General features: G+C 50.7%; 1 protein-coding gene across 9 annotated transcripts in view; it reads left to right on the forward strand.

Moving 5' to 3' along the window:
* The window catches only part of TNRC18 (trinucleotide repeat containing 18), an 89605-nt gene that overhangs the window by 43325 nt on the left and 27621 nt on the right, over window positions 1-18659 (forward strand). For 6 of the 9 annotated variants that reach the window (XM_084642059.1, XM_084642060.1, XM_084642066.1 and 3 more), the window contains 11 exons: window positions 2438-2540; window positions 3313-3518; window positions 3850-3996; window positions 5286-5470; window positions 6466-6889; window positions 7438-8388; window positions 9077-9252; window positions 10614-10750; window positions 11117-11245; window positions 13257-13431; window positions 15830-16193. In XM_084642059.1, coding sequence (XP_084498185.1) covers window positions 2438-2540; window positions 3313-3518; window positions 3850-3996; window positions 5286-5470; window positions 6466-6889; window positions 7438-8388; window positions 9077-9252; window positions 10614-10750; window positions 11117-11245; window positions 13257-13431; window positions 15830-16193 — 2997 coding nt within the window. The remainder of the gene's footprint in view (window positions 1-2437; window positions 2541-3312; window positions 3519-3849; window positions 3997-5285; window positions 5471-6465; window positions 6890-7437; window positions 8389-9076; window positions 9253-10613; window positions 10751-11116; window positions 11246-13256; window positions 13432-15829; window positions 16194-18659) is intronic. The other 3 variants (XM_084642061.1, XM_084642065.1, XM_084642062.1) reach the window with 2 other exon arrangements.

The following is an 18659-nucleotide window of genomic DNA, read 5'->3' on the forward strand; positions in this document are numbered from 1 at the left end:
CCCCCTGCTCTGCCTTCAAAGACCATCAGACAATCCCCGGGGTGTTGCCTGTTTGAACATGGGGAGGAATGATGGTTCTCCCAGGACAGCAGGGAGAAGCATGAGGGCATGAAGCAGCTCAGCACAGAATGCCACTGGAGTGTAGCTTTTTACAAGCCAGAGAGAGGATCCAAATGCCCTGCCCATCAGCCTGTCCCAACAGGGCCTGTGCGCTCAAACTGTGCTCCTGAGGGATTCCGCCCCGGGGGGGGCCTGTCTCTGTCCTCTGAGAAGTCACTCGCGGGGGCAGCAAAGAGGATGCTGCTCTTTTCACTGGGGCATGAGGCTGCCATCTCAGCCTCTGTTCCGTGCCAGCCTCAACCCCACTGGGCCGGCCTTTGAGAAGCGTGTGGAAGCCATTAAAACTAGGGAAGGGGTGGTTAATGGGTGCCAGAAGCTGGCATCCAGCGTGATCTGCCGGCTCAAGGAAGCAGCGGCCTGTAGAAGCTAGTGTCCATAAAGTGCAGTGTCCAGCCACGCTTTGAGCCGTATGCTGGCACCATGTAAAGCCCCTTGAGAAGGCTGGTTGAGATGCTCGAGAATCGGGTGTGCGCCTTTCCGCCTGATGCCCACTGGAAGCAAGCAGGGGGAGAAGGTGGGGGAGATGATGTTGTTTCACTACAATATTTTTCCTGACAGTAGAAGCTGAGGGAATTGGAATCTTGACAGCTAAAAAACACAGGCTGTCCAGGTCTGCGGAAATACACAGCGGAGCCTTTCCTTGAAAGGATCCTTGTCAGCAGAGTAGACTTGATGTTAAGAGATGCTTCCTGGTGCACCAGTCCCAGCCAGAGGGGCCTTGGGAAAGGGATGTAAATGGACAAAGGTGCGGTTCTGTGAGGCAGTGCAGCATGGCTGCAAGCCGCCCTGTTTCAAGGGAGGCAGCTATTAGGAGTTTGGACCGCCGCCGTGAGTGGGGCCTCACCAAGGCCAAAGCTGGGCCTGCTAAAGGGGACCTGCGTGTGTCTGGTCAGGGGAACAAGGAGGCATCATAGAATATTAGAAGAGACCTCAGGAGGTCATCTAGTCCCCCCTGCTCAAAGCAGGACCCACACCAACTAAATCATCCTGGTGCCATTGATTTACTGGGAACCGGGATGGGCTTTATTAGCCCCCTCCTTCCAAAAAAAAGGTACTAGGCAAGGGCAGTAATGAAGTGCGTGTTTGTGAGAGCGTAGGGTTGGGGTGGGGATAAGAGGCATAGGCAAAAGCTTTAGAAAAAGGGGTGGAAAATGTAAGGCAACCTGAGCTAAAATACCCTTGGGTCACAGGAATTGCCAGACTAGATCAGCCCTGAGGTCCGTCTAGTTTCCTGTCTCTGACTATGGCCAGCACCACATGCTTCAGAGGAAGGTGCAAGAATCCCCACAGTAGAGCAGGACAGCCTGCACCCCGTGAAGGTCTCGTCCTAATCCCTAACAGAGATTGTCGAACAGCCTGAAGCAGGAGGTGGTTATCCCTTCCCGAACTCTTCGTTTGCACTCGTCGTTAGAACTCTGGGTACTCTTGGGTAAGTGTCCAGTGTAAGTGCCCAGTCCCTTGTTGGATCTTGCTATCTTATCCTAGGCCCTAGTGCTGCAACACCTCCCTGTGTCTGGGTAGAGTCCCTTTGAAGTCACTTGGATTCTGTGCAGAGACGAGGGCTCTATGCTAACAGATTGCACTGCAGGATCAAGGCTGTTGCTTCTCTGATGGCTATTGCTTTTCTGGAGTATCTGTGTCCTAGCTCTCTCCCAACACATGTTGTTGGGCACAGAGTGCTTTTATCAGAGTGGATGCATGCATAAGGTCATAGATTTGTAGACTGTAAGGCCAGAGTGGACCATTGGGATCATCTGGTGTGAACACCTGTACAGTACAGGCCAAAGAACCTGACCCCAGGATGGCTGCTATAGTTCACGCAGATGTTGTGAGCTTTGTGCAGATCGCATAGAATGAAATGCAGTCTGGACTTTGTCTTTAAGAATCGGTTCTTCTTGGACTTACCTCCCTTCTCTTCTACCTTGGCAGACGATTATAGCAGGAGAGTGGAGCGGACAAACTTAGCTAAATTCAGTTGCTTGAAAGTACATATTTCAAACCACACAGGACTGGGACGGGAATAGTGTGAGAAAATAATCCCCAAACCCCAGGGTCCCCATTTAGATAGTGTATTTTGATTGTGTCTCTGATCAACAGACACATTTAAGTCCCTGCTCCCAGACCCGTCACTTTAGCTGATTTTATTAGCTACTTGGGGGCTTAGAGCTGCAACCCTTTGGTGACCCTTTGGTGGGGACGGTGGCCCTTGAAACGCGGGTGCGGAGGGGAGAGGACTTGGCACGTCTCAGACCGGAAGAGGGCTGCTTGTCTTTTCAGGGACAGCACCTGTATTAACTGCTGATTGTTTGTGTCTTAGGGCATGGCCGCTCAGATGATGACTGCGGGGACGACCGCACCCGCCAGAGAGACAGTCACTTCCTGGCTGGGCGTTTGGAGCGAGACCAGGAGAAGCTACTCAGGTGAGGTTCTGTGTTTTGCTCCTTCAGGTGTGAACTAGGCCGTCTTCCAGTGCACATGGGCTTGGGGATGCACCTAGCGACTCATGCTTGAGTGTCTGGCCTTGTACCCTCTTGAGTGAAGTCACAGATGTAGCCAGCTGTGTGGCAGGCACTCGTGTTTGGGCAGAGTCAGCACTTCTGGTGCAGCTCTCCCCTGGGTCAGCAGGGAGCACTGGACTTTAGGACCCCAAGGACAAAGACCAGTCCTTGAGTGGGCTGGGAATTGGGAGTGTAGGGGGTACCTAGAATGCATCCAAACCTGCAGGCATCGTTTGTGTGTGTCTAGAGCTGCCCGAATCAGCAAACAAAAGTATTCTTTCAAACACCCCCACAAAGACTGAAACTCCACGAGACCTTGGGGCACAACCCATAGCTGCTCCAAATGAGAGGCAAGGTGGAGAGAGATGGCTCCGGGTTGACAGAGGAACAGGAGCAGCGCAGGGAACGCAAGCTGAGCCTGCTATTAACCTTCCTCTTTATTCTAAGGGACCCCTGGGCACTGTGTGTGTCCTCCTGGTCTCTCTCTGCGTCTCTCATCCATACTTTGAAGACTGATTCTTGAGGGTTCCAGTAATCTCCAGATGCACTCTCCTCCTTCCCCTTCTTCCCCAGTGCTCTGGTTCATCGCTAATTGACATCCCTTGTGTGCTTCTCAGTCTGTTCCTTTGCCCGTGCAACATGCCCAGTGCTAAGATTGGCTCTAACGATTCTGTTTTTGCCCCCCAATGCCCAGAGAAAGCAAGGAGCTGGCGGACTTTGCCCGGCTGCATCCCTCCAGTTGTGCCACAAATGGTTTGAACTCCAACCTCATGGTGACGGGGGGGCCAACCCTGACTGGCTCAGGGCGCTGGTCTGCTGACCCAGCTTCACATTTGGCAGCTCATCCGTGGCTACCCAGGACGGGCAGCCCTTCCATGTGGCTAGCTGGCCATCCTTATGGTGAGTCTTTCTGGGAGAGGGAGGGTTGTGTGAAGCTCTTGACTTACCCATAAGAATAAAAGAGGAACAGGGTTGCTGTGACCGACCATGGTGATTAACGGCACCTCCCTGATTTCAAGAGGGATGTTTCTTGAAAAGACCCCTCTGAAAATAACCTGCAGTATCGCATGCACCTGTAGGTGCTGTACGGCTGCGTCCCTGTGGGCAGCTGGACATTCTAGTGTCCCTTCTCTCTCCCTGTCCCCTCATTTGTCCATGTCCAGTGCATGAATGTCTACAGGAGCCCTTGTTGATTGTCTGACCTGAATTTTGATGATGATTCTCCTTCTAGGACTTGGCCACCCATCCTTGCATCAAGGCATGACTCCAGGCTTCCCCCCTAGTATGGCGGGTGCTATCCCTTCTGCCTACCAGTTTGCCAGAGATCCTCAGTCCGGGCAGCTAGTTGTGATCCCCAGCGAGCACCTGCCACACTTCGGTAAGCACTCAAAGAAGATGATTCAGGGGTCCTGTCTTGAAGGAAAATAACCCAAAGCTCAGTGGGGACAAAACAAGGGATGTGATCTACCCATGGTAACAGACCATGAGTGTACATGTCCAGTATCTAGTAAGAGATGCTGGAGTTTAGAACCTTCGCTCAAGGGCTCAAGTGATAGATGTCTGTCCAGAAGGTGCTCCCTGGCACCTCCCTGTTGTAAGTTTTTCAAGAATAAAATTCTTGGGCAGGATGTGTTTTTTTGTTGAGGCGGGGGCGCTGGTGGTGAAGCTGCATGGCACTGGTACATTGATGGGCAGTGTGGAGGTATTTGTCCAGCTATTAATTCTTTGGACAGCTTTGTGCAAGCCTTGTAGACTATCTCCTTTCCCAGCTTGACGATCTCCTACCACTCAGTTCTGAAAATGGTCCATTCTGTGGCCCAGCAGGATGGGCTCTGCAGGCTGTGAAGATCTGTGGACCATAGAGTAATAGAAATGTAGGGCTGGAAGAGACCTCAAGAGGTCATCTAGTCCAGACCTCTGCGCTGAGACAGGATATACCTAGGCCATCCCTGACAGGTGTTCGTTCAGCCTGTTCATAAAAACCTCCAGTGATGATGGGGATTCCACAAGCTCCCTTGATAATAGCTTGGGAACTGGGGAAAATACCTGTACCAGGAACTGCTGCTGCTGCAGAGCCTGGGGAAAGATTTGCCACCAGTGCGGTGTCTGGCAGTGTTCTGTAGAGGCTATCCGGTTGTTAACATATTTGCAACTGCTGAAATAATTTACGCCAGTTCTTCAGCTACAACACTGTCTTCCTTATCATCTCTTGTAAAGCCCTGTGAGGCTTGGGGCCTGGCTGTCTGAGAGACTGTAGTTGGGGTCAGCTGGGGGCATTCAAGCTAACAGTTGCTAGATTTAAATGCAAACGTGATGGCGCCATGGAGCCTTTAAGAGTAGGAGGCTCAGCTATGGAACTTCCTTTGCCTCACTGGTCTGACACAGACGAGGTTAGCTGGCCTTTACGGCATGGCCAAGACCCTCTTGTTGGGTGTTGTCTAGATGTGGTGGGGCAGGAGAGTGTGTGTGAGGGGAGAGTTAAGGAGGGGGCGGTACTTGCATTTCTGTGTGAGCTATTAAATTAATCACCGTGCAATCTGGGGAGGGAGTGCAACATAAATCTACAACGAATATTAAACTCACCTCTACAGCTGCTCCATGCACTCCGGTTTTGTCCATTTTATCAGCATGGTTGTGATTGCCTTTGTGTCTTCCCTTGTTCCCTAGCTGAACTAATGGACCGGACACCCCCTCTCTGGCCTGCGATGTACCCTCCGACGAGAAGCACCCTCCAGCATGCTCACCAGCTCCAGCTGCTGTCTCACCAGCAACTGCTCCGGCAGCACGAGTTGTACATACTGCAGCAGCAAGCTGCCCATGCCATGGAGCTCCAGAGGAATGCGCAACTGGTGGTACGTTCTAAGGGCTGTGGCAAGCAGGGGGGACTCCCCTGTTTTAAAGTGAGCCAACCTCAAAGTCTGTGTTCTTGGGAGAGCAAACTTCAGCAACCTGCCTGCGTTGCGTGTCCCCTGTGTTGAGAGGAAGAGATCTCCTTAGTAATTCCCAGTCCCTAAGGGAACCTCAAGTTCTGGGGGCATTTGGCATGTTCTAAAGAGCCAAGTTCAGATTTTGAACATCCCTGAAGGTGAAGGTGTTAGGAGGCAGGGTTTTGGGGTGGGACCATGTAAGCCAGGGGGTCAGCTCACCAGCCAGTACTGCTTCTAGCAGCAACAGAGGTTCAGATTGTCATCCTACAAATGAGCCAGTGTTGACTCTGCTCTAAACAAAGCTTTCACAGACTGGATAGTCCCTTCCTTCCTTCCTGAGACCCAGGACCCAGTATTGCCAACCCCAAATGTTCAAAAATCACGAGTCAGGCCCCAGAAATCATTAGATTGGCTTATAAGGCATGAGATTTTTATAAAAGTATGTTTGGGGGCTTTTTTTAGTTGCCTTCTTGTTTTTGAACGTTTAAGGTGCATAATTTTCCAAATTAAGACTTTAACACTAGAAACTTCCTTTTTGTTTTTAAATGAAAGCTGAGATTCTCACATATTTGTGTCACTCCAGGCACTTTAAGAAAAACTTGTCACAAGGTTCATGATAAAAGTCACAAGAGCTGGCAACACAGACCTGTTGCTTGGCCTCTCCTAAAAACCTCTTCCTGTTAAAGCATTTACCTCTGCTCTCTGCAGGTATCTCCTGCCAGACCTTCCACCTGCCTTTTGCAGAGAACCATTCCCAGGTCCTGTTCCTGCATTTCCATCCCTGACTGTGAGGGTTCCTTTTATAGGAAGTCCTGCTTCTGGTCTTGTTTAGTCTTGTAGGACCTTTTTGCTTTGTAGATTCTAACCTGATACCCTAAGAAACATCCTCTCCTGACGCCCGTCTCTGTTTCTTGCAACAGGAGAGGTTAAAAGTAAATGAGCAGCGAGCAGACATGGAAGAGAAGGTTACTAAACGGAGCCTGGACAATGCAAAATCAGGCCTTTCCTCATCCACATCAGGGCTGCTGCACCGAAAGCCACCTGTTCTGTCTCCAAGCTCCTCTACCTCCTACAGCAAGGCTGTGAGTCCACCTCCCCTGTCTCCCAGGGTCTCGCCCGTATCTGTGCTCAAAGCTGAGGTTATCAAAAAGATGGAGGAACCACCTACGCAGCCGGCCTACTCTTATCCTGCCACCCCAAGCTCCCACCCTTCCAGCCCACCCCCTGCCTCTCCGCCCCCTGCCCCTGCCATCCCTCCAAAAGAAGAGGTACCTGAAAACGTGGAGAAGAAAGACTTGGAACTGGAAAAAGAGGCTCCCAGTCCTTTCCAGGCTTTGTTCCCAGGTAAGAGAGCCCTGCTTTGGAAGAGCCACCTTCTGTTTGTGCCTGGCTCGCTCTCTTTCCTCCTCTCCTTGGCTCTTTCCTGCCTCAAACCCTCCCCAAGAGAAGCCCAGGTAGGGCCTTCTTAAAGGAAGGCTAATGTGAAAGGACCAGTCAGCACTTGGCAAGTGTGGTGCTAGGATTGATGCATGACATAGCACTATGGGGAAGCCTGGAGCTTTGGTCCTGTATCTTGTGTTCTTGTCTTTCCTTGGGAGGGGTTAGTTCCTCAAGGTTGCAGTCTATTGGGGGAACAGCATGGAGGAGCCCAGCATGGATGGAGTGGAGGCTGAAGTCTCCTCTCGCCCCAGAAGTGGGTTGGGTGAATCTTTTGGTCTTGCATCCTTGGAGGAGGGTGACATCTTGGGCAGAAGGAAAGTCCAATAAGCAACAGCCACTGAGAAGGGTTAGGGGTTGGCAAGGGTGAAGTTGAGTAATCGTGTACCTGCCCCGGGAGATGAGCCCCACTGGCACCAGTCACTGTGTATAGTATTCCTTTGGGTCTCTTGCAGAGATTCCGCCAGGATATCCATTCCAGTCCCTTCCTGCGTCCTTCGGAAGACATTATCCCTACCTCCTTCAGCCCACCGCGGCCTCTGACGCGGACGGCCTGGCTCCCGATGTTCCACTGCCTGCAGAAGGGTCTGAACACATGGAGCTTTCTCCAGAGGTCAAGCCCATCCGCCTGTCTCCATCCAAAATGCTAGAGCCTATTCAGGCTACGGCAGAAGATGAGTCCTTGGAAGACCGGGTGAAAACGGAAGTGGAACTGGACGAAAGCCAGGGAGCTATCTGTGAGCAGGACATAGAGGCTCTGAACGCGGCCTCCTCCAGTGCCGTCCCAGGACAGAACATGGACAGTTGCAACCTCCTGTTGCACCAAGATGAAGCTCTGAGAGCTTTGGAGCAGGAGCAAGAGTCCCTCCAGAACTGTCAACAAGCGTACCAGGTAGCCGTCTGCCCTGCAGAAACAGAGGCAGCAGCTGAAGCTGGGAGCGGGGCAGAAACCTGTTCTGTGCATATGGACTACGATGACTCCCTACCGCACCCGGATAGTGAGCAGCCTGGGCTGGACCTGGCACCCCAAAGAGAGGAGCCTTCTCTAGCCATGGAACTGCAGAGCAGCGACTTGCCCCAGGGGGGAGAGTTTCCTAGCCTGCCTTCGGATGAGGGGCAGCAGGGGTCGGAGATTTCCTTGTATGCAGATGAGGCGATATCCTGTCAAATCCCAGCTCTGGACATCAAGCCAGACGACCCACTGGCCGGCATGAATGCCTTAGTGGCTGCCACAGAGCTGCCTCAGGCTTGTTCCTTGTTGACAACTGGCAATGGCATAACGCAAGCACAGGTAAACCTGGAGATGTCGCCCGGCCTGTCCCTGGAGCACTCCTTCCTGCAAGGGATCACTCTGCTGAGTGAAATAGCAGAGCTGGAACTGGAGAAGAGGAAGCAGGAAATTCAAAGTGAGTTGGGGAAGTGTGCTGTGTCTCCTACCCCTGCAGAGGCTGGGGACCTGGGTCTGCCAGAGCAGCGAGTGCTGCCTCCATAGACAGAATCCCCTCTGGGTAGGTGTGTGATGTATGTCTATCCTCAGCCTTAGCTGTGGTGTCATGGCCAGCAACCCCACAATGCTCCTGGAGTGAGCTTCCTTTATTGCTGATGCTCTAGGCTGAGTTGGGAATCCTGCTCCAAGAGGCTCAGCTGTGGGTGGTGTCTGGACTGTTCTTCCCTGTATCTGCACAGGTTACAGTATGGAAAAGACATGGTATAGAAGTGAAGGTGCACCTCACCCGTATGCTCTTGATGCTGCCAGATAAGCATCCCATTGGCAGCAACGGATTCTGCAGCCATTCAATCTTCTGCATAATGGGCTCCCACAGCTCAAAATGACTCTCATTCCATTGGATCTTGAGGGGATCTTGCCTCCAGTAGCTTCCAGGGAGAGGGAAACTGAGCCTCCCACCAGCTGGAAGGTTTCTGAGTATCCTGCGTGTGGGTTGTAACAGGCTAGATCTCAGGGGTAGGTCAGGGTGGCTGGCAGTGAAGCAGCTCAAGAAGTGCTAAGGCAGAGAAGAGGTTGTTGGCCTCTGATGCCTATGGGAGACGTGCACTTGCCCTTGCTGAATGCTAAATCTTGAATTTTCTCCTAAGCAGGTCCGGAGAGTTGCCTGGTCCGACCGACGCTGGAGAGCTTGCTGGCTGCCAGCACCCATGTGCTAATGGAGGTTCTCTCAGCCCCCTTTATGGAGAGTCTGAAAACCATCCGGCTGCCGCGAGAATTGAATCCCAACAAAAAGTACAGCTGGATGCAAAAAAAAGATGAACCCGTAAGTAGCTCTTCCTGCTGAGCTTGACAGGACATTGTGAACCTACCTAAATGTTCCTCCTCTCACCACTCATCATTCACATAACGTTGTATTTCCCTATTAACATTCTCCTTCTCAGTATGGCAAACCTAGACCTTCCTCCAGCCCTCCTATGTTTGTAGCTGAGCAAAAGTCAATGTGGCGTGATTTAATTTCATTCCTTGTTTGTGTGTGAGCATCACTGATCTCATCAGGGAGGGACACAGCTTTAGAGACTGTGTTTGTAATACAGAGCCAGCAGGAGAAGATCTTACACTCTTTCTTTGGCTGTGAGGACAAACAAAGATGGCGGCAGGCTTCCTCTCCCAGGAGATGGAGTTGCAGATTCTGTAGCACCCAGAGGGTTAGGGTTAGAGGCAGAACGCCCAAGGACATTTTCCCAGCAAACGGTAGCTACGTGTTTTTAAGGTTGGTTGTGTTTTGAGCCATATTTAAATCTGACATAGAGGAGAAAGAGTTCATTGGTTTATCCAGCCCTCTGGCCTTCTCACTTAAAAATTAAAAAAAAAATAGAAGTTATCATTGGTGCCTCAATGTCTCCTAGCAGAGCAGGAGCCTTCTCATGTCAGGCTGAAACCTCCGGCACCAAGTGAGAAATTGATGAATTTGTATGAACCTCCGCACTCCTGCCTGACCAGCAAATCCCACTCCCGCTGGGAGGCTTTGGCCTTAGGGTTGCTTTCCTGAAGTCGCTCATTCGTCTGCCATAAAACATTTAATATTATTATGTTAAACCACAAAAAACCTACAATCAACTGGTTTGGAATGACTCTAGAGCTGTGTCCTGGAGCGGAGGAAGGCATCCCCCTTCCAGGCCCTATACTGCATCCAGCACCTTTCCAACCAAGAAGGATGGGGAAGTGGCTCAGTTTAGATCCTGTCTATTCTGCCCCTTTATCAGCTGGAAGGGACTCGCTGCTCAGCAGTGGTGACCCCTTGCTCCCAGGGGCTGGCCAAGCTGCCTCTCTAGGGCTTGCAGCTCCTACTCACCTGGAGAGTAGGAATTTCCTCATGGTCTCCACATCATAGTACAGAGGACTGCTATGAGGCAACCTGGCCAGCCAGCTAGCTTGTTAAAGCTCCTTCCCTCAGGGGTTAGTATGCAACCTCCATTTGAAATATGACTCTCCTGCCAGTGATAAAATGAGGTAGGTCCCTTCCCTTGTGCAGGTAATATGCCACTAGTTGTCTAAATGGTTGCATCAGTGGAACATCTTGTCCCTTGCTGAGCCGTGGGACTGGGAAGCAATAATGCACTGGTGGCTGACATCTGCATCCCTCCTTCCCCTCACCACCTCTGCCTGTCTCGCCTTCCGCCCCAGATGTATTCCATCAAGTCTGCCATTGAGAACATGGATGCTATGGAGCTGGACTACAGGATGAGGCTGGCAGAGCTGCAGCGGCGCTACAAGGAGAAGCAGAGGGAGCTGGTAAAGCTGCAGAGGCGCAGAGACTCCGAGTAAGTCACACAGATTGCTTTGTTGTTGTTGTTTTTTTTTTGGCTGGGCAACTTCTCTGCCTGCGGGTCCAGGAGAACGTTCTCTTTCCCCAACTCCCCTCCAATGATGCTTCTGCCAAAGCTTTGCAAAGTGCTCCTAGGCTAGTAAAAAGGCAACCCAACCGCCGATGAATGCAACTGGGCATGCTTGGCGTCTCAGGTACCGGTGGTCGGTGGGCGACCCTGTTAGGGAACCTTGGATTTCACGGCTCAGCTTAGCAGTTTGGTGCCAGACAACAGCTCTGGGTTGGCTTTTGGTGGTATAATTGATTTCGTTTTACTTTGCTGTTGCCTTGGCTAACAGTCAAGCGTGTGGTTTTTTTAAAGGGAAAAGCATGACGAGAAAAGTAGAAGCTTGGCAAGAAGAGGCCCTGGAAGGCCCAGGAAGAGGAAGCATGGATCAAGCGCTCTGTTGCCCCCTAAGGAGAGAGGGAAGAGTGACAGCAAGAGCGGAAAGTAAGGCTGGAACATGGGGAAGATGGGAATGTCAGGGTTGTTGCACCACGGGGACGGCCTCTCGGACGCAGCGGGGTCCCTGCGTGGCGGTGTGCTGGCAGGGTGCCCCTGTGGCAGCAGGGTTATGGCGTGGCGGTGTGGTAGAAGTGTGTCTCTAGCCTGCTGTGGTGGCGTGCGCCTGTCACTGTAGCAGGAGGGCTGGCGCGGCGTCACGTTGGTGGAGTGTGTCTGGTGCCTCTCGGGGAGGAGAGTGAGCAGGCGATGGAAGGGATCTGTGCAACGCTGAGCCAGGTGAAGAGTGGGGCAGGCGGACAGTGAGAGGAGCTGCCTGAGGCAGGGGCTGTGTCTTTGTATGCGTTCTGTACGGTGACTAGTACACGGTGGCCATCTGGGCGCCACTGCAATCCAGTGAATGTCAATCTATAGTGACGCTAATGGGTTTGATGAGAATGATTTTCACGAATCCGAATGGCTTCTGTTCTGTTTGCTTCCAGGGGTTTTTCTCCTGTGCTTCTGCTCTTTCCTGGCCCTTACTCAGTGGGAGATGGTTTAGCTTGGCTGCTCTCTTTCCTGGTGTCCGCATCATCCTCTCCTGTGGTGCCCACTATTTGCAAGCCCAACAGGTTTATTTGGGCACCTTGCGCAAAGCCCCATTGACCATATTTCTCTGCCCCACATGTTGTCGCTGGTTGAGTCTCTCACAGTGGTAGCTCAGCATGAACTGGCTTCCCAAGCTCTGCATTGTCTTGAGAAGATATTTTCAAAGGCCCAAAGGGGTATTAGTTGCCTAACTCCCATTGACTTTCACATGTCTTTGAAAATCTGCCTCCTTGGTATTTTGCTTCTGTGCTTTGATGGTTGGAAAGGCTTGGGATGTGTCTGGAGTTTTCTTGTGCGTGCATTTCCATTGGGGCCAGTTGTCATTGGAACTGTATGGAAGCCTTGCCCTGGAAGCTAAGCCATGCACGCAACCTGATCCTGTAAAGTGGTGTTGGTTTGGGGGCTAGCAGGGGAATTGAGGTGGGGAAAAGAGGGCTCTCTGCGGCATCAGTGATTTCGCAGCCATGGCAGCCATGAGCTGGATCAGCAGGCTTAGTAGAAAGGCAGGGTTTTTTTGCTTCTACATCCTTAGGTGGTAATTGGCAATGATGGGGATGGGGAACTACAGACAGTGTGCAGGGTAGTTTCAAGAAGGCTTGGCAGTGGCTCTTTAACCATTGGCTCACCTCTCCATCTCCATTCATCAGCTATCTGCTGAAACCAGATGGGGAGCAATGAGACCTGTCCTCCTTGTCTCACCTACTCTTTCCCTGCTCCTTCCCCCCAGAGCTTAGAAAGAGATTGAAGAATCAGACTGCAAGTTACTTTTAGAGAGGGACAGTCTAGGAAAAGTGGATGAACTATTCTGTGTACTAGTTAGTGTCTGTGCCTGAGACGTTTCCCCCCTCCCCCCGACCCTTTTTAAGTTAGTTTTTATCTCTGCTTTGCTGTCTACTCCTTGCTAAAATGCTCATCTCCCATGTGCTCAAGAGCCAGCATCTCAACCTGCATGCAGCCAGTACAACATCTTTCAAGTCCTGGGAAATGGGAGTCTCCTTAGATCTACAGAATCTTAAAAATTAAAGGTGGGAAAAGACCTACATGGTTGTCTCATCCATTCTTCCCCTCCTGGTCCTAACCAGAGCAGATGATTCTCTGCAGCTTTTTTTCCAGCGCGTTATCCAGCCCAGTGAGTGGGTTCCACCACTTCACAGGCATACGGATCTCTGACTTGTGCTGATATTCCAGAGAATGCAAAGGGAGCTCACTGGCACTTCTGTTAATCAGACAATGGGATGGATTCTCAGCCGGTGTAGGTTGATGTAGCTCCACTGAAGCCAGTGGATTTACCCAAGCTGAGGATATAGCCCTAGGTGACCCGTGAGCGCCTTTAACCGGGGAGCGGACCTTGCTAGTGATGTGCCAGGAGGGAAGGGCGATCTCAGTGACCAATCCTTTGCCTGGCTTGCAGACTGAGCAAGTCCTTGCTGCTGTCTGAAGACTCTGAGACCGGCGAGGGGATGAAGAAGAGGCACAAAGGGGCTGTCCCTGAGGAGGATGAGGATGCAGACAGCAGTGGTGGGAAAATGAAAGGGAGGAGCCAGAGCTGGGATGACCATGATGCAGCAGCAAGCTTTTCAAATGAGGTCAGTACTCTTGTGGTGTGTGTGGGGGCTGTGCTCTAAAGGAAGAGGCTGCATGGTCTCATGGATGGGGCATTGGCTTGGAATTCTGGAGACTTATGGGGGTCTGTTCCTAGCTCTGCTACTGCCTTGTTGTGTGACATTGGGAATATCACGTCACCTCCCTGAGCCACCATTTCCCCTCCCACCCTTAGCCTGTCTTGCTTGTGTAGATTGGATGTTCTTTGTGGCACAGACAGTCTCAGACTACATGTGTGTGGACCTAGCATCCCCAATCTCAGCTGAAGCTTGTAGGTGCTTCTGTATAAATAATATGAGTATGCATCACTGTCCAAGAGGCTAGAGCAGGGATGGGCAAATTTTTTGGCCCAAGGGCCACATTGGGGTTGCGAAATGGTATGGAGGGCCAGGTAGGGAAGGCTGTGCCTCCTGCAACAGCCTGGCCCCTGCCCCCTCCCACTTCCTGTCCCCTGACTGCCCCCCTCAGGACCCCTGACCCATGCAAACCCCCCTGCTCCTTGTCCCCTGACTGCCACCTCCCGGGACCCCCCCGTACATCCGGGACCCCACCACCATCCAACCCCCCTCTGTTCCTTGTCCCCTGACTACTCCCTCTTGGGAACCCCTGCCACTTATCCAACTCCCCACCCCCTTGCCATGCTGCTCAGAGCGGCAGGGCTGGCTTATTGGAAGGCGGATGGGCACAAGCCGCGCTGCCCGGCAGGAGTGGTGGGCCAGAGCGCTGTCCGCATGGCGGCGTGACTGCGAGGGAGGGGAGACAGCGGGGGAGGGGCCGGGGGCTCGCCTCCGCGGCCGGGAGCTCAAGGACCGGGCAGGACAGTCCTGCAAGCTGGATGTCGCCTGCAGGCTGTAGTTTGCCCACCTCTGGGCTAGAGAGAGAAATTGGCAGCAACCTAACAAATTTCAAAGCAATGTTCTTCCTGTTCTTGTTAGAATGATGTGTTCCTCAAGGCCGGTTTCAGAGTAGCAGCCGTGTTACTCTGTATTCGCAAAAAGAAAAGGAGGACTTGTGGCACCTTAGAGACTAACCAATTTATTTGAGCATAAGCTTTCGTGAGCTACAGCTCACTTCATCGGACGCATACTGTGGAAAGTGTAGAAGATCTTTTTATACACACAAAGCATGAAAAAATACCTCCCCCCACCCCACTCTCCTGCTGGTAATAGCTTATCTAAAGTGATCACTCTCCTTACAATGCGTATGATAATCAAGTTGGGCCATTTCCAGCACAAATCCAGGTTTTCTCAACCCCACACACAAACCCACTCTCTTGCTGGTAATAGCTTATCTAAAGTGACCACTCTCCTTACAATGTCAGACATTCTTGTTAAACCCTGGATTTGTGCTGGAAATGGCCCAACTTGATTATCATACACATTGTAAGGAGAGTGATCACTTTAGATAAGCTATTACCAGCAGGAGAGTGGGGTGGGGGGAGGTATTTTTTCATGCTTTGTGTGTATAAAAAGATCTTCTACACTTTCCACAGTATGCGTCCGATGAAGTGAGCTGTAGCTCACGAAAGCTTATGCTCAAATAAATTGGTTAGTCTCTAAGGTGCCACAAGTACTCCTTTTCTTTTTCCTCAAGGCCGAATACAAAGTCCATTACACCTAGTCAGGATAATATTACTGCCTGCACAGTTACTTTAATTAGTACTGCTATTAATTGACTAAATTAAAAATATTTTGAAGTACCAAGGCAATACTGACATGGTTAAAATATAACAGCATTGCTAGCTCTCACAATTGCATTACGAGTCTCATGATATCTTTTCCGCTTTATGCATCCGATGAAGTGAGCTGTAGCTTACGAAAGCTTATGCTCAAATAAATTGGTTAGTCTCTAAGGTTACTATTGGTTACTCTAATCACAAGTACTCCTTTTCTTTTTACGATATTTGGAGTTTTTCTTAAAGCCCCTGATCCTGGAGTCAAGTGATTACCCAAGATTCTCAGCTGTCATTTTTAAAAATAAGTACGTTTTTGGCCCTCATGTCTGTGCAGTAAAGCTTGGATACATGCCCTGAGTGTACCCTGATGGTTCAAAATTCAGATGGCAAATAAAAAGAACCCAAAATGTTGTATTAATTTTTTTAAAAAACTCATGATTTTGGTATGCCTGGTACCAGGTACCACAAGGCAAAGCATACTTTCTGTACCACCTTGGGTGTGGCACATCCCCATGGAAATGCCCTTGGAACGTCAACCCTAAGGAGACTGTGCAGAGGCCACAGCCGGCTATGACAACAAAGGGGTTACGTCGTCCCTTACTAGGCCGTGTTGTTTTGGAGTGCCCAATGACCCGAGGTCAGGTTCGTCGGGAGAATCAAGGCTCAGGGGTAGTCATATGTGGTCATTCTCTCTCCCTCCTCTGCAGCTGAAGATCAAGAAGAAGAAGGTGGCGTCAGATCAGGAGCAGCTGGCAAGCAAGCTTGACAAGGCCCTGTCCCTCACCAAACAGGACAAGCTCAAATCCCCCTTCAAGTTTGCAGACTGCTCTGGAGGGAAACAGAGAACCAGTGGAGGCGGCAGCAGATATCTGTCACCCCATGAGCACCTGCCGGGCAAGGACGAGAAGAGAAACCTGGCCAAGAGCTTGAGCCTGGCGCTGAAAAGTGTCAAGGAAGGTAAAAACAAAATGGCCACCAAAATGAAGAAGATGGAGGTGGGGTTAAAGGTCAAAGGTCAGCTGAAGGTTTCCCATTCACCAGCAATATCGGAAGTTAGCAGCTACTCCTATAGTAAGTAACCTCTGATTTCTCTTCAGTGTGAATGGTTCCTGGGCTTTGTGGGAGCTTTTAGCCTTTAAGTGGCGGCATCTCAGGTCTATTGGAAATGGACCTGATTTTGCTTTCCTGTGAAAGTCACCTCCTCCCTGGCTGACTGTAGAACTGACCGGGCAGGCTCTCGGTGCTTGTTTGGAGTGAGTTTGCATTGTGGTGGTGAGGATGGGGTGTCATTTGTTCCAAAGGCAGTGAACGCTGAGAGCATATTGCACATCTTGTGCTGGCTGTTCTGCCTCTGTTGGGTTGTGCTGACTTTACAAAGCAGGGAAATACACCATTTCTGTCTGGAGCTGTGGACTGTCTAAGTCCTGAATGTTCCTCTGCCTTCAGGCTACACCTGCCATGTATCCCTGCTTTCTTTGCTGTTATGTGCTCTCCATTCATCTGCAAGACCGGTCTTCAGGGTTTCTGCTCCAGGGATTGACTAGTAGTTGACTTAGTCCCCTAAAAACCAGGTGATATGTAAAGTTGACCGTAGGTATATGCTAAGGAGACAGCTATCAAAGGCAATGTTTATAAGATGTTCTGGGATAACACTGAGAATGCTATGGTCATTTACAAGCCTGTCCTTTCTGGCCATTTGGTCCCTGGTCTCCTCTAAACACATTTCCCTGTTCCTGCCCAGCTGTCTAACCCAGGCATCATCAGGTCTCATTTGTACCCCAGAATCTTTTATGTTGTGTGCAGCTCCCCCTTTTTTGAAGCAGTGCTGCAGTTGATGCAAAAGATTATGGCTTTGGGCAGGAAGTTTCCTCATGCATACAACTAAGAGGAGCCAGGGACACCCTTTGGAAGAGAAAAGGCCACAGACTGAAGATGGGGTTGGGTTGGTGGAGGAAAGGGAACAATGAGTGAGCAAAATGCTCGGTGGAAGAGGGCAGCACTAGTTAATCGCCTAGGGAATAACTAGCCCTGTGCATATGTGCACAGCGTTCTATGCTCATGCCAAACGTTACTGCCCAAAGGGGACAGGGTGCTGTCAGCTATGAGAGTGGAACCAGCCTAGCCACAAGACTCTCATAAATCCTTCCCTTTCAGGTCATTCCCTGGTAAGGACTTCATTGTCTTGCTGCTGGTCTTAATTGTCTGACTGCTGTCCACTTTTATGTTGGACAAGAAGTAAAAGTAGTGCTCCCGGAGCAAGAGAAAAGGAGAGGTGGGGAGAGTGTCTGGGAAAGCAACAGGATCTCAATTTCCTTTGCTTGCCACCTGGTGCCATAGGAAGAGGGGAAAAGATGCTACCAAAATAAGAAAAGCTAGGAGGGGACACTGTCTCTAACAGCTCAGACAGAAGTCTGGGTGGGATGCAGGGCAGAGGCCTCCTAGGTTTGGGGGACTTCTTAGGGAGCGGGTCAAAATCATGTGTGCTTAATTTTTTGTTAAGGTTTGAAAGTAAATTTATTTTACTGTTATGCAGCTTCCAAAGTCCTGTGTTAAAAACCCTTGTAGGGTTAAATGTGCATGACAAATGTATATCCCGGTACCAGCAGCTAGAGATCCCACTAATGGAGAAGGAGATTCTAACAGTTCTCTAACAAAATAAGCATGTTAAATAAAATTAGCCATTTAAGTGGCAAAGTAAAGGGGTAGCTGCTATAGCCTGTAGAAGGCAATGCCTCTTACAGCCTCCTGCAATGATGCATTATCCACTGAGGAGCAGCTTGTTTTCCCTGGAAAAGGTTACTGAACCAGGAATGTCCCAGTGGCTCCCTTGAATTAGGCATAATGAGTTGATGGAAGTGGGGGCTTGGGCAGATGGCATTGTTATGTCTGGGGAGTTTGGCTCTTGTCCTAGAGAGGTGAGGCACATATTCTGCTCTAGTTGCATCAGTGCTGAGTACCAAAGTTCCTTCCCATGGAATTATAAACCAGCGCTCCAGGGGAGCATTTGCCTGGTTCTCCTCCTGTCTGCTAAACTTTCATTGCACACAGTGCATGTCAGCTCGTGCCCTCTCTAAATCGGTGTGGGGAACACGGTGATTAATTAAGCACCACTGAGTGAAATGGCTCCTCATTCAGTGGCTATATTCAGTGCGCAGAATTCTTCTGCTGCAGTGACACAGAAGCCCCATGTTCTGGGAGAAGGTGTGATCCCCCCCCCCCCCCGCCCCTCCTTAACAAGGGACTGTACACCAGATTTTTGCACTTTGGTTGAGTTGAGGGCAGGATGAGTATACATAGGTGTCTTTTGCTGTGTGTCAGAAACTGGCCTATAACCAGAGAGGTGGGTAGATTTCTTATCTCAGAGAAGGATAAGTGGTAATGGTGCCAGACCCTTCCATATCCTGCTCCAACCTCCCAATTTTTACCTATAGTCTTAAAAAGGCTTAAGACCCCTAGACATTCCCCACACCCTAAAATGAAGAATGATGCATGACCAGGACTGCGGTGGGAAAGCAGCTGCTGATTCTAACCAGTTGG

The sequence above is a fragment of the Lepidochelys olivacea genome, assembly GCF_965140295.1.
Source record: "Lepidochelys olivacea isolate rLepOli2 genome assembly, chromosome: 10".
Lineage (NCBI taxonomy): Eukaryota > Metazoa > Chordata > Testudines > Cheloniidae > Lepidochelys > Lepidochelys olivacea.